The sequence below is a fragment of the Kogia breviceps genome, chromosome 1 (assembly GCF_026419965.1).
Source record: "Kogia breviceps isolate mKogBre1 chromosome 1, mKogBre1 haplotype 1, whole genome shotgun sequence".
In the NCBI taxonomy this organism is placed as follows: domain Eukaryota; kingdom Metazoa; phylum Chordata; class Mammalia; order Artiodactyla; family Physeteridae; genus Kogia; species Kogia breviceps.
This window is the reverse complement of record NC_081310.1, coordinates 56,280,772-56,295,963: the sequence shown is the minus strand read 5'-3', so window position 1 is coordinate 56,295,963 and position 15,192 is coordinate 56,280,772. Positions and strand designations below refer to the sequence as shown.

The following is a 15,192-nucleotide window of genomic DNA, read 5'->3' as shown; positions in this document are numbered from 1 at the left end:
TTCTCAGGATAGAGAACTGAAAAAGACCAAAAACATCTATAAATTTTCAATGTAATACTTCTATGAGGTATAAAAGACTTCAGAGATGAAAGAAGAACTAGACCAATCAAAATAAGTATTTCAAACCTATAAACATATTGGAAAAAAGATCTATGTAAAAGAACTTTCTTTGTGATAAAATCTAACGCTAAGCTGTAGAAGATTCTCTTCTCTCATAATAGCCATATGAAAAATTCAGGCAGTTTTGTTCTTTTAAAATCTGCTTTGAAGCCTTCTTCTGGTCTATACTAAGAACACCTAGAATTCAACTCTCATTTTAACTGTTAAGGAAATGTTTCTTTCACATATTGCAGAGCTGGGAGAAAATTAGACACCATCTATTTCAGTACTGACTCTACTTTTCCCACCTCCTATCATGCTACACAAAAGGGTTATGTGGTCTCTGAATTAATCAGGTAAACATATCTTTCTTACTGTTAAGTGAAAAGGGAGGATTTACTCCTTTTTCTGTCCCTCTCAAAAATATAAATAAGATGATTCCCTCTTTACTGCTGCTGTTCCAAAGTACAATTACATCTTTGTGGATATTATTAATCACAGTTTCATTATTCAGTTCTAAATCTATCAGACCAATTTACATCACTGAGCTATTGATGCTGTGTTGGGTCCTATGTTTGGCAGATTCATACATACTTTTTCACTTTGACACTCTTTTCCTAAGGCCCGCCCCCTGTTCTATAGAAAGGTATATATCTTCTCTCATTTCTCTTCTACTGCTAGTAAATTTCAATATAATTTCAATCTTTTCTTGAACAATTTTTCAGCTTATCTAACCTGATTTCACTTAGGGGCACTACTTTCTTTTCAAACTTCTGAAATGAACTTGAGGTCAAAGGCTTAAAGTAGCCTTTTCTTCACTCTCCACTGCCGTTTTCAGACCATTCGGTATTACTTTCTTAAAATCCCGCATATATACAAAGAAAATCCCAATAATTTCATCAGTGAATTTACCCTAGGCTAAGAGATGATGGCTCCAGAAACCATTCAAAGTAGCTCTTTCTGGTTGTTATCCTCAAACCACATTCTAGGTGTCTTCAATATGAATGTCATATGAGCACTAGAGTATAATAATGGGATCTTCAAATGAATTCTCCCAGTGAATCACCTCTTAATCAATATACATCTTTTATTTATATTCTTGGCAACTTAATTACTTGGGCAACATTGATCAAGGAAGTGATGCCTGCTGAGCTTTAGCGTCCTCAGCAAGAATACATAGTGTGTGGCACAACCTCGTTTCCTACCTCATCCTTTTTTTTTTTTTCTTTGTGGTACGTGGGCCTCCCACTGTTGTGGCCTCTCCCGTTGCGGACCTCAGGCTCTGACGCGCAGGCTCAGCGGCCATGGCTCACGGGCCCAGCCGCTCCGTGGCATGTGGGATCTTCCCGGACCGGGGCACGAACCTGTGTCCCCTGCATCGGCAGGTGGATTCTCAACCACTGCGCCACCAGGGAAGCCCCCCACCTCATCCTTTTTAATTGAAAAATTATTGAAGTATAGTTGATTTACAGTACTGTGTTAGTTTCAGGTATACAGCAAATTGATTTAGTTGTATGTGTGTGTATATGTATATATTCTTTTCCAGATTCGTTTCCATTATAGTTTATTACAAGATATTGAACATAGTTCCCTGGGCTAGACAGTAAATCCTTGTTGTTTATCTATCTTACATATAGTAGCTTGTATCTGCTAATCCCTTTCTCTGTATCGTTCCAATTTTAGTATACGTGCTGCCAAAGTGAGCACCCACCTCATCCTTTTAAAAAAATAGATTTAGTAAGGTACAATCTATAGGCCATAAAATTCACCCAATTTAAGTGTAAACTTCAATGATTTTTAATATATTGACAGAGTGGTACAGCCACCACCCCAATCTAGTTTATGACTAAAAAAAGATTCCTTGTGCCTATTTGCAGTCACACCTGTTCCCACCTATAGCCTCCAGTCACCTGCTTTTTGTATCAGTAGATTTACCTTTCCCAGACATGTCAAAAGGAATCATACAATTTGTAGTCTTTTGCATCTAGCTTTCTTCAGTTAGCATACTGCTTTCAAGGTTTATCCATGTTGTAGCATGAACCAATACTTCCTTCCGGCTTAAAAGTGTTACATTACATGGATAGACCACATGGTGTTTAATTCATTCATCAACTGATGGGCAATGGCTTGTTTCCAGTTTTTTGTTTTTATAAAAAAAAAATTAGTTAAGGGCTTCCCTGGTGGCGCAGTGGTTGACAGTCTGCCGATGAAGGGACACGGGTTCGTGCCCCAGTCCGGGAGGGTCCCACATGCCGTGGAGCAGCTGGGCCCATGAGCCATGGCCGCTGAGCCTGTGCTCTGTAATGGGAGAGGCCCACGTACCTCAAAAAAATAATAATAATTATTATTTATTTTTGCCTGTATTGGGTCTTCATTGCTCGGGCTTTCTCTAGTTGCGGCGAGCGGGGGCTACTCTTTGTTGCAGTGCACAGGCTTCTCATTGCAGTGGCTTCTCTTGTTGTGGAGCAATGTCTCTAGGTGCGCGGGCTTCGCGGTACATGGGCTCAGTAGTTGTGGCTCATGGGCTTAGTTGCTCCATGGCATGTGGGATCTTCCTGGACCAGGGCTCGAACCCGTGTCCCCTGCATTGGCAGGCGGATTCTTAACCACTGCACCACCAGGGAAGTCTCTCCAGTTTTTGATTATTATGAATAATTCTGTTATGATCATTTGTGTAAAAGTTTTTGTGGAAATGTTTTCATTTCTCTTGGGGGAAATGTCGGGTAGTATGGTAATTTTATGTTTAAAGTTTAAAGACAATGCCGAAGTATCTTCCAAAGTGGCTGTATCATTTTACATTCCCACCAGCGATGCATGAAGGTTTCAGTTTCTCCACATACTTGCAAAGACTTATTATTTTTGGTCTTCTTGATTATAGCCATTCTAGTGAGTATGAAGTAGTATCTCATTATGATTTTATTTTTATTTTTTTATATGAAAACATTTATTATATTCAAAAGATAAATTTATAATATGTTACACATGAAAAATCTACCAAGGTCCCATGTAGGACAGCTTCTTAGAACGTAAAGCTAATTTAAAATTACTATGAATGTACAACATTTTATAGTATAAGCTTCTGTCTGTTTGAACAATGTAATGATTGTTCTTTAGGATTAAAACAAGATTCTGCAGTAGTCATCTCTGTAGCTATACAGTAACAGCACTCTGCTGAGCAATAATGTTGAACATCTTTTCATGTGCTTATTAGTCATTCCTATATCTTCTTCGGTATAATGTATATTAAAATCTTTTGTCCCTTTACAATACTAAGTTGCCTGTATTCTTACTATTGAATTTTAAGAATTCTTTATATGTTCTAGATATAATTCCTTTATCAGATATATAATTTACAAATGGAATATCTCTCCATTCATTTTTCTGGAGAGTTCATTGAGAGAGTATATTTATTTTGTATCTTGCAACAACACTGAATTCATTACTAGTTCTAGTAGGCTTTTTGATGTGTGAATTCCTTGAGAATTTTATACATATAGGATAATGAAAACAAAGACAGTTTTAACTTCTCCCCTTCCAAACTGGATGTTTAAAGTTTTTTTCCATTATTAAGCTGACTATAACCTCTACTACAATGCTAATTAGAAGTCTGCTACAGCAAACATTCTTGCTTTATTCCCAATCTTCGGGGGGAAAGCATTCAGTCTTTCTCCTTTTAGTACGCTGTTACCTGTAGGTTTTTTAGTAGATGCTCTTTATCAGGTTAGGAAGGCCCCTTCTATTCCAGGTTTTTATCACAAATGGGTGTTGGATTTTGTCAAATGCTTTTTCTATATCTAGTGAGATGATCATGAGGTTTTGGTCCTTTCTTCTATTACTATGGTATACTACATTAATTTATGTTCAGTTATTAAATCAACTTTACATTCCTGGGATAACCCCTTGGTCATAATGTATAATCTTTTTTATATGCTGCTGGATTTGATTTGCTAAGATTTTGTTGAGGATTTTTGTGTACATTTTTATGAGGGATATGGGTTTATAATCTTTTTCTTGTGATAACTTTGTCTGGCTTTAAAATCAAGGTAATATTGACTTCATACAATGAGTTGTTCCTCCTCCTCTATCTTCTGGAAGAGACTGCTAAAGGTTAATTCTTATTTCTTTGTGAAATATCTGATAAGAGTTCACTGCTAAAGCCCTCTGAGTCCAGGCATTTCTTTTTGATTCCCTTACTTTACTTGTTTTAGGTCTTTTAAAGGTTTTCTATTTCTTTTTTTTTTTTTTTTTTTTTTTTTGCGGTATGCGGGCCTCTCACTGCTGTGGCCTCTCCCGCTGCGGAGCACAGGCTCCGGACGCGCAGGCCCAGCGGCCATGGCTCACGGGCCCAGCCGCTCCGCGGCACGTGGGATCCTCCCGGACCAGGGCACAAACCCGTGTCCCCTGCATCGGCAGGCGGACCCCCAACCACTGCGCCACCAGGGAAGCCCTCTATTTCTTTTTGAGTCAGTCTTGGTAATTTGAGTCTCAGAATTTGTCCATTTCACCTAAGTTGCCTAATTTTGGGGGGGGGCAAAAACTTGTTCATAATATTCCAGAATGCTGCATGAGGTATCAATTCCATTCTTAAATATATACCCAAGAGAACTGAAAACATATAACCACATAAAAACTTGTATTGAGCTTTGTGATGAGGGGTGGGATAGGGAGGGTGGGAGGGAGGCTCAAGAGGGAGGGGATATGGGGATATATGTATATGTATAGCTGATTCACTTTGTTGTACAGCAGAAACTAGCACACCATTGTAAAGCAATTATATTCCAATAAAGATACAAAAAAACCCCACTTGTATTGATACATGCACACTCATAGCAACAGTATTCAAAATGGCCCCAAACTGGAAGCAACTCAAATGTCCATCAACTCTGGAATAATAAACAAAGTATGGTATATCCATGGAATGAAATATCACTCAACTATTAAAAGGAATAAAGTTCCAATATATTCTGCAACATGGATAAACCTTGGAAATATGCTAAATGGAAGAAGCCAGACACAGAGGGTCATATATAACATGATTCCATTTATATGAAATGTCTGAGACAGGTAAATTCATAGAGACAGAGTAGGGGGAGAAGTGAATGGGGAGAGACTGATAATGGTTATGGGATTGCATACAGCTCATTATGAAACACTACTTTGGAAAAAAAATTGGAGGCAGAGCTTGTTTAGTTGAGATTATTAAGGGCTGTGGAATTTTTACAAGTTCTTAAGACACAGAAGAATACATATCTTTCTGGAACAGTACAGTCATGATCATTCATTTTCTATTGTAGAAAAGTTTACCAGGTACAGCCGCTATGGAAAACAGTACAGAGGTTCCTCAGAAAACTAAAATACCATATGATCCAGCAATCCACTCCTGGGAATATACCTAGAGAAAACTATAATTCAAAAAGATACATAGGCTTCCCTGGTGGCGCAGTGGTTGGAAGTCCGCCTGCCAATGCAGGGACATGGGTTCGAGCCCAGGTCGGGGAGGATCCCACATGCCGCGAAGCAACTAAGCCTGTGTGCCACGGCTGCTGAGCCTGCGCTCTAGAGCCATGAACTACTGAGCCCGCATTCCACAAATGCTGAGGCCCGCACACCTAGAGCCTATGCTCCACAACAAGAGAAGCCTGCGCACCACAATGAGGAGTGGCCCCTGCTCACTGCAACTAGAGGGCCTGCGTGCAGCAACAAGGACACAACGTAGCCAAAAAAAAAAAAAAAAAAAAGATACATGCACCCCTATGTTCATAGATAGCAGCACTGTTCACAATAGCTAAAACATGGAAACAACCTAAATGTCCATTGACAGATGACTGGATAAAGAAGATGTGGTACATATATACAATAGAATACTACTCAGCCATAAAAAAGAATGAAATAACGCCATTGCAGCAACATGGATGCAACTAGAAATTACCATACTAAGTGAAATAAGTCAGAAAGAGAAAGACAAATACCATATGATATCACTTACATGTGGAATCTAAAATTTGGCACAAATGAACCTATCTACAAAACAGAAACTGACTCATAGATACAGAGAACAGACTTGTGGTTGCTGAGGGGGAGGGAGGAAGGGAGAGGGATGGACTGGGAGTTTGGGGTTGGTAGATGCAAACTATTACATTTAGGATGGATAAACAACAATGTCCTAATGTAGAGCACAGGAACTATATTGAATATCCTGTGATAAACCATAATGAAAAAGAATATAAAGAAAGCATGTCTCTATGGGTATAACTGAGTCCCTTTGCTGTACAGCAGACTGGCACAACATTGTAAATCAACTATAATAAAAAAAGATTTAAAAAAATTTAAAAAGGGAAAAGTTTACCAAGGACCTATTATGTACCAAGCACTATGATAGATACTGGGAATATAAAAATGACCATGGCAATCACACAACATTTCTCTTAGAAGAGGGCAGACTAAGGGTATGTTTATTCCTTCATTTCTAAAACGTTATCCCAAGAGATGGTAAAGTAATAAAAACGGGAGTGAGAGCTCTGGGAGTGAGATTTCAGAGAACTTGAGAATTTGATATATTTGCAGAAATGAGAAAGAGGTTAAAATTGGGTGGTAGAGAAACCAACCATAGTCCAGAAGGGCACAGTAGAAGACTACGATAGAGGTGGGAATTATTTACCCCAATGGAGCCCTGAGGGGATTTCAAGCTCTGCGTTGTCAATACTGAGGCAGGAGTAGGAAACAAGGGCAGAGAAGAGGGTGACCAGACTGTTCACACACCAGCTCTGTCAGTGGGACTTTTCCTACCCACACCAGACTTATCATCTAAGCATTAACTAAGGTCACCTACTACTCTTCAAAGAAAATAAAAATCTGAGTATGGAAGGTTAAGAACTTTAGTGTAAGCACTGGCATCCCTCTCATTTGAGGAAGGTGTGAGGGTAGAGCATGGTCTGCCTGTCTGCTTTCCACCCACAGGCCCTGAGCAAAGTCTGGCAGTTCTCTCCCCACGTTCACAGCTCACAGCTCCCTTCCAATCAGGGGAAAGGATGCTGAGTAATAGAAGCTACACAAGGGCAGAAAAAACCTTACAAGATACTGATATTAAGTACTAAGGCCTTGCATTCATCGGTATGACTAAACAAACAAAAATTACCAGACAATGAAAAAATCCACAGCACAAAAGAAATGGAACAAAATGCAAGCAGAATTGAGGCCAGAAGAAGCAACTTAAATACAATTCTAATTTGTACTGTAACTACAAATTAAAAATAGATTGCTATATAAAGGTGGAATTAGAACAAAGAAACATTCTTAGAAATTAAAATATGATTTTAGAAAAACATACAAATGACAACAATAGAAAATGAGAACACGGGAACAGTTAAGATAAAATTCAGGATATATTTCCAAGAAGGAAGTATAAAAAGTTAAAAAATGAAAAACACAAGATAAAAGAGATATATAGGATCAATTTAGAGAGTTTAAAGTCTGTTTAAAATATGTTCCAGAAATAAGGAAGAAAGACAAATTATCAGAGTTAAAGAAAGACATTAATTCAAATTGAAAATGCCCACTGAAGGCCAAGGAGGACAAATTTAAAAGGCTCATGCCTTGATACCTTCTAGTGAAATTTCAGAACTCAAAGGATAAAAAGATCCTTAAAGTTTACAGAGGGAAAAGCAAATGATCAACAAATCGGAGTTAGACTGAAATCAGACTTTTCATTGGCAACACTGGATGCTAAAATACCACAGAGCAATACCTTCTAAGTTCAAAGGAAAAGTAATTTTGTACCTAAAATTCTATTACTGTACAAACTACAAATACTGTGAGGGCAAAATACTTTTCAGTTATGCATGTACTTGGAAATTTTCCCTCTCATATAAGCTTTCCAAATAAAGAAAAAAAATTACTTGAGAGTGTGCACCAGGCAAAACAAAAAGGAATCAAAGGTAGAGGGAGACATAGGCTCTCAGAAATATTGGATCTAACTCAGGAACACAGTGAAAAGAAGTTAAAATAAGCAATCATAGGGATTCCAAGGAGAAACTCTGATCACTAATTTAACATTTTTAGAGACTTCTGCCTTTGACCATAAGAGTAAATGGTCAAAGGGTAACTTACACTATAACAAGAATAGAGAAATATATGAGAAAATGTTTTAGATATGAGAAAATAGGCAGCACAGGGTTGTGATCCCTGAAGAAAGGGAAACAAATGATGTGAGCCTTATAATCACCTGGACTTTATTTGGAAGCACTTTCTAAACTGCTGCACCAGAAGAGGAAAAGTAGAACACAGCAATTTCAATGATTTGAGGAGACAAAGACCGTCGCTGGATGCTGAAATGGCTGGAATTTGCAGGAGATAGCACTGGAAAGGAAGAAACTATACAGAAAGAACTCTAGAAATGTGCATGGGGTTTCCTAGAATCTTTGGTTGAATACTAAATTGCACATGCACAGGGAAACCCCATGAGTCCAGGGAGGGAGGCTGTAAACTGAATGATCCTTGGAATTCATGCAGGACAGGGAGATAGTCCAGTTCCAACTACACAAAGAGTAGAGACTATTGAATATCTGGGCATTCATTAGAGACCCCAGAAGGGTCACACCTTAAACTAGTGAAGGCTACTCGAGGGCCAATCTAATAAAGCTTAAAAAATAAGCCTTGAAAGGATCAAGCTGATCTGTAGTAACCTATCTGCCTGCCAAAGCAAACTCAAAAACTCTTTAAAGGAAGAGTTTTATTATACATCAAAATCCAGATGTATAATCCCCTTCACTTGAGTATAGGCAGATCTGTGAATATGACAGGAGATGTGGTAGCCACTCCTTTAATTGGGTTATATCATATGACATAGGTGAGAGGACTGACTACCTTATATTGCATAAGACCCTCCATAGCAGCTGACTGGAGAGAGATTCTCATGTTGCCTTTGAAGAAGCTGCCACGTTGTGAGAAGGTCATGAGGCTAGGACTTGGGGTTAGCCTGTAGGAGCTGAGAGTGATCTAGCTGACAGCCAGCAAAAAAAAATGGGGACTTCAGTCCTATAACCACAAGGAACAGAATTCTGCCAACTAATGAACTTGGAAGATCTTGGGTGTCATATGAGGTCACAGCCCCAGCCAACATCTTGATTTCAGCCTGGTAAGTCCTTGAGCAGAGGACCCAGCTCTAACCCATGCCTGAACTTCCAACCTACAGAACTGTGGGATAGTAAATGAGTATTGGTTTAGGCCACTAAGTTTGTGGTAATTTGTTATACACCAACAGAAAACTAATATGCTTGGAAAGAAGACAACAATGTCTGCTCTTACCACTTCCCTCAGCTGGAATTTCTAGTCTATGCAATATTTATCAATCAAGGTGAAACAAAACCTATTTCACCATTATAAAAGATGAAAAATAGCCTTTAAGTATATGAAATGATGTTCAACTTCACACAGTTAGAAAACTGAAATTTAAAGTACACTGAGATACAATTTCTAACATATCAGGTTGGTAAAAATTAAAAGTGTAACATTCTGTTGCGGAGGTTACAGGGAAACTGGCCCTCTCATGTATTGTTAGTGGGAATGAAAATAAGTACATTCCTTTTGGAAGGCAATTTGATAGTATCCAACAAAACAACAGTATCCAACAACACATAGGTGTGTACCTTCTGACCCAGCAATTCTACTTCTTGAAATTTACCCTCAAGACACATTTCCAACAGTACAAAAATACATATCCACAAGGTTATTCCTGAAGCATAGTCTATAATTACAAAATACTAGAAACAAAGGTCTTTTCTTTTCAGAGGCATGGGTTAGCAATATTGAAAACACTTTCTTTTCACTATAGAATTGAGCAATTAAGTAACTTGTTATTGTTGATAATGGGAGCCAGGTTACTCATTGTCACGGAGAAGGTTGTTAAAATATGGAAAGAGGTTGGGATAGAAAAGAACAAACTATAGGATATTGGATTGGAATTGGAGATATCAATATGAACTCATGGATTTATTTTTTTGTGTGTTACGCTGGCCTCTCACTGCTGTGGCCCCTCCCGCCGTGGAGCACAGGATCCCGGACGTGCAGGCCCAGCTGCTCCGCAGCATGCGGGATCCTCCAGAATCGGGGCACGAACTCGCGCCCCTTGCATCGGCAGGCGGACTCTCAACCACTGCGCCACCAGGGAAGCCCTGAACTCATGGATTTTAAGGAGGCCGATTCTAGGCCAGAGGCAGAGAAACTTTAAGATGAAGCTGAACATCTTGTGTGCTAAAAAATAAGGAAGCACTCAAAGAATGCTAGGGACATGTCAAAAGGGCACAGGAGCCACCCTGAAATAGTTCCCATTGGCTAAATCTAGGACAATCTGAATATTACAATAAAAAGTGATAGTAGGATTCTAACCTACTGAATACAGAATGATTTCTGAGTCCATAATGATACAGATAGCCTGGACTTGTTATTATTCTGATTCTCATATAATTCCATCATTTCTTCCACATTTATTAGTTGGCTTTCAACTGTAAGGATGAACTTTTCCTTTTCCCCTATATTTCTTGTTTATTAAAAAATTGACAGTAAAGTATTCGGGGAAAAGGGCATATCTGTAACTTGCTCTTATAACAGTTCAGAAAAAAATCACATACAGAAACACAAAGAGAAAAAGGAGAAAGCAAACATAGTAAGATTTTAATATTTGGAGAATGTGAGGAAGAGATTTAGGATTTCTCTGAACTATTCTTATAACTTTTCTGTAAGTCTGAAATTACGTTAAAATAAAAAATTTAAGAAAAAGCTATATGTACGAAGGTGTTCATTATAGCATTATTTATAACAGTGATAACTTCATTCATTTAATAATTACTGGGTATCTTACACTCTAGGTAGTGTGCTGGACATGAGGAATACAATAGCGAACAAGCAAGACCAGTTACGTGGCTTAGAGATTGAGAGGTTTCCTGGGATGTAATATTTGCAGGGCTCAAACTGGAAGAGTTGGTCACCCTCGGTTGAACTTACCCATGATGGTAACATATGGAAATGGTTATGAAATTACAGTACAATCATTTGATATAAGGGCAAGAGTAGAAAAGTAAAAACTGTAATAACAGAGGAAGATACTTATTATTAGATGTTAAGCTAAAAAAAAGATACACTATAAATACTATTAGAATTGTACATCTATGTACATATAAAAACAGATATAAAGACAAAATAAAAATAGTACTCATGGTGATTGTGTCTTTCCTATTTGAATTTCCTATGTTAAATATTTTAATGATTAAAGAAAAATTTCATTCCAAAAGTTACTAACATTTCAGAAAACTGTCATAATTAAATCTAAATAAATGGGCCAAGTAATTGAGTTTAAGAAAATTTGATTAGGCAGTTAAGATCACCAAAAAATAAAAACAATTTTAGTTAGTTCTGAGCATGTATATCTTCTTAAAATTACCTTCTGCCTCAGATTTGTGCCATTTTTAAAGAAATCTGCAAAGCTACGGTTCTTAATGCCTGGACCATTAGGAATTTTTTTTTGGCAAAAGATGGGTATCTTTAAACCTAATGTAATATGACTTATAATTTGTTTGGAAGGTAAAGTACACAATTTACCAACCAGTGGCAGTCAGGGTAGACAGTAAGTTCATCAGAAACAGGAATTTCATGTTCCTGGTGCCCAACACAGTGGCAACCAATCACCATCAGTTTGCTTTTTAAGCTGAGGTGCTGAATACTATACACTCTTTTTTTTTTTTTTTTTTTGTGATATGCGGGCCTCTCACTGTTGTGGCCTCTCCCGTTGCGAAGCACAGGCTCCGGACGCGCAGGCCCAGCGGCCATGGCCCACGGGCCCAGCCGCCCCGCGGCACGCGGGATCCTCCCGGACCGGGGCACGAACCCGTGTCCCCTGCATCGGCAGGCGGACTCCCAACCACTGCGCCACCAGGGAAGCCCTACTATACACTCTTGAACAGAGGTTTTTAATTTGCCTCTAAGGCATCCAGAAATGGCAGGGCTTGGTAACATGGGGACTGATGAGGTTTGTGATTTATAAACCTCCTTGTAATCTTACTAAAAATTGTGGGTAAGTCTACTTTGTGAGGGGAAAAGTTTATAGCTTTCACCAAAGTTTCAAAGAGGTCAAAGACCCAAAAGAGGTCAAAAGTACTATTCTGAATAAACAAACAATATTATGAAATTTTCTAGTAACTTAGAAATTTAATAACTATATAAGCCATTTATTCAATTTTTACATCATGGTTAGGTCACTTAAAATATGAGTGAAAAAAAAACAAATTCCCCAACTCTAGGTTAAATTTAAGCTTGATTATGAAAGATCACAAATCTATCCAATGATTTACTAGCATATATCAACCTGGTGAATAATTACAGAACATCTTCTGCTTTATGTATCACTAGAAAACTTCTGATGACAACACTAATTTATTTTAGATGTATTTGGAAAATGTGCCACATAAAGGGAATACATTTATTTATTCATTTTATTGTGAATGTGCCAAGCACTGATATTTCAAAAGGAATATTCAGATCTTTTGAGAAGTACAAGGTGTATTGGAAAAGAGAGAAGTATAAAATATAATTGTTTATAATATAGGCAGGTGGAAACAAATAGTTTCCTGAAGAAGCTAAAGAGTATATCCAAGAAGAATTAATATCTAAGATGCAGTAGTTTCATCACTAACAGAAAGAAGTGGAGGCTGGGATGGACAACATTTTACGCTATGGGCATGTTTACAAAGGTAGGAGAAATCCTCTTGTGTGTTGAGGATGGGATGGAGAAAAGACTAGTGAAAGATAAGGTCCAGGCTGGATATAGTTTATGAATTCATGATAAATTTGGACATTTTCCTGATTGCAAAAAGCTGCAGCTACTAAATGGTTTTAAGGAGAGGAGGAGTTAATTGAAAAAAAGTAACTCTGGGACTTCCCTGGTGGTCCAGTGGTTAAGACTCCATGCTTCCACTGCAGGGGGTGTGAGTTCAATCCCTGGATGGGGAACTAAGATCCTGCATGCCATGCAGTGTGGCCCCAAAAAAAAAAAAAAAAAAAAAAAAGGTAACTCAGGAAGCAATGTAGAAGACAGACTAATGTGGGAAAGAAAAAAGATAAGAAAATCTTTATGTGAAAGTATTCTTTCTGGAAAAATGTATTATTCCTGATTTTTTTTTAGAGTTCAGGTTTTCATATATAACTTCTTTTAAAAAAGCAATACATATTTTTAGTTAAAATCTTAATTTACAATTTAATGGCAGATTCTCACAGAAACTTGGCATGGGCCTATCATTTGCCTAATAGCTGCACAGCCTGGCTGCTGCTTACCTGTAACAGAGAGATTAGTTACTGCAGCACTGGTTAAAGGAAGGACTGGATTGACTGTGAGGGTAGTTGCTGCGCTGCTTGTCACAAGGCTTGGCGTGGTTGCCACCTAGAGGTCAGAAGTGAAAATATGAAGAAGCATTTAAAAATCAAAATTTAAGTCCATACTGTAGATTCATTTTTCCTATAAAATTTTTAAAATTCCAGATACAAGAGAATAAAATAAAAGGGCCTAAAAGGAAGTGATTTTATTAATTACTCTTTGATCTTGGAATTGAGAAAACTGGCTTATGTTGAAAGGTTCCTTTTGAATAGATGGTTTCACTGATGTTACTAATGGCTTTGCCCAAGTTTTAAAAAGAAATTAATAAAAACAAATTTCCATATTTCAATAGTGTTGAGCAAGACAGAAATATTATATCAGTTATAAACTTAATCTAAACAAGAAAACTATTCAAGGGGATCATGGGATCTGGGGTTCTTGTATTGCTTCTATTTTCAACTATGTGGGGACAAGACTGTCTTGGTTTTGTTTTTAATGAAATGATATTAAGGAAAGAATGTAAAACAAATATTTAAAAACTGACAGTTTCTTTCTGAAATAAGATAAATATTTCTACATTTTTGTAAGAAACACTGCCTTCCTTCTATCCTTCCCTCCTTATTCTAGAACAAATAAATCCAAAACACAAAATAGTCACCTAAATAAAACAAAACTGTACCTAATGACTATCTTTTTCATAACTACTATCTCATGAACTTTATGATTAAAGCCTCATCATTTAACAACCATAGCCTTCACTTAACAAACTAGTAAGTGCTATTAATGATGACCTTAGTTTGAAAAGCCTGCTGGTATAGAATAATATTCAAATAAATTAAAAATAAATTAACAAGAAAGTATCAGAAATGCAAACTCAACAATATTCCCATCTTTGGAATCCTGGTTGGAAATGTGGCCATCACATTTACAGTTGTCCTAAAGATCAAGGGAGTCACATGACCACTACATGTCCCTTCAGTCTAGGAATACTATTCTAATGTTAACAGCAGAGGTTGCTCAGTGAAGTTATAAATAAAAGGCCCACATGTTTGTGAAAATCTGAGACAACTGTTATACAAGTTCAGAGCTAAAGGTTATTTGGGAATTTATTGTCACTTAATCATCTATGTGTAAGTTTAATAAATTGAGCTTTAGAACCCAACATGAATAAAGTGCAACTAAAGATTTTTTTAGATAACTGGAATTAGCCGCAAATTTACTCCCGGTTACAGAGTAACCTAATAAACTACATCAGAGAAAAGAATAATGGAACTGCAGAGAAACGGGAAAGGATTAAAACTGTTTGCTTTAAAAAAGAAAGATCAGTAAGTTCTTGCGTTAATAACGACAAGACATTTAATTACTTTTGTAACATTTAAAATATAAATTTATATATCTTTATTCAACATGAATATATACAATAAATTCCTATAATGAAATAAATTCATTTGATAGGGTATCTGTAAAATTGTAAAAATTAACCCTTGAGCATGCCTCCCTATTTTTCATCCTTACCAGTGAGGTCGGGCTGGGGAAAATTGCTTTGATAGGTGAGCTGCTGGTCCCACCACTGCTCGGTGGGTTGATTCTTTTTTCTTTCTGGCGGCGGTTACAAAACCAAACACGTATCACCTCCTTTTCCATATTAAGTTGATCAGCAATCATGGTGATCTCTTCCGAGGTAGGCTTTTGATTCTGAAGAGGGAAAAAAAAAATCACCTTTTGGAAAACCT

The 15,192-nt window shown here is 37.4% G+C and overlaps 1 protein-coding gene across 6 annotated transcripts in view; it reads right to left on the bottom strand.

The window, feature by feature from the left end:
• Nucleotides 1–15,192, bottom strand: part of POU2F1 (POU class 2 homeobox 1) — a 180,635-nt gene that overhangs the window by 7,796 nt on the left and 157,647 nt on the right. For all 6 annotated transcript variants that reach the window (XM_059044654.2, XM_059044575.2, XM_067031937.1 and 3 more), the window contains 2 exons: nt 14,975–15,154; nt 13,420–13,525 (listed from right to left, as the gene is read on the bottom strand). In XM_059044654.2, coding sequence (XP_058900637.1) covers nt 13,420–13,525; nt 14,975–15,154 — 286 coding nt within the window. The remainder of the gene's footprint in view (nt 1–13,419; nt 13,526–14,974; nt 15,155–15,192) is intronic.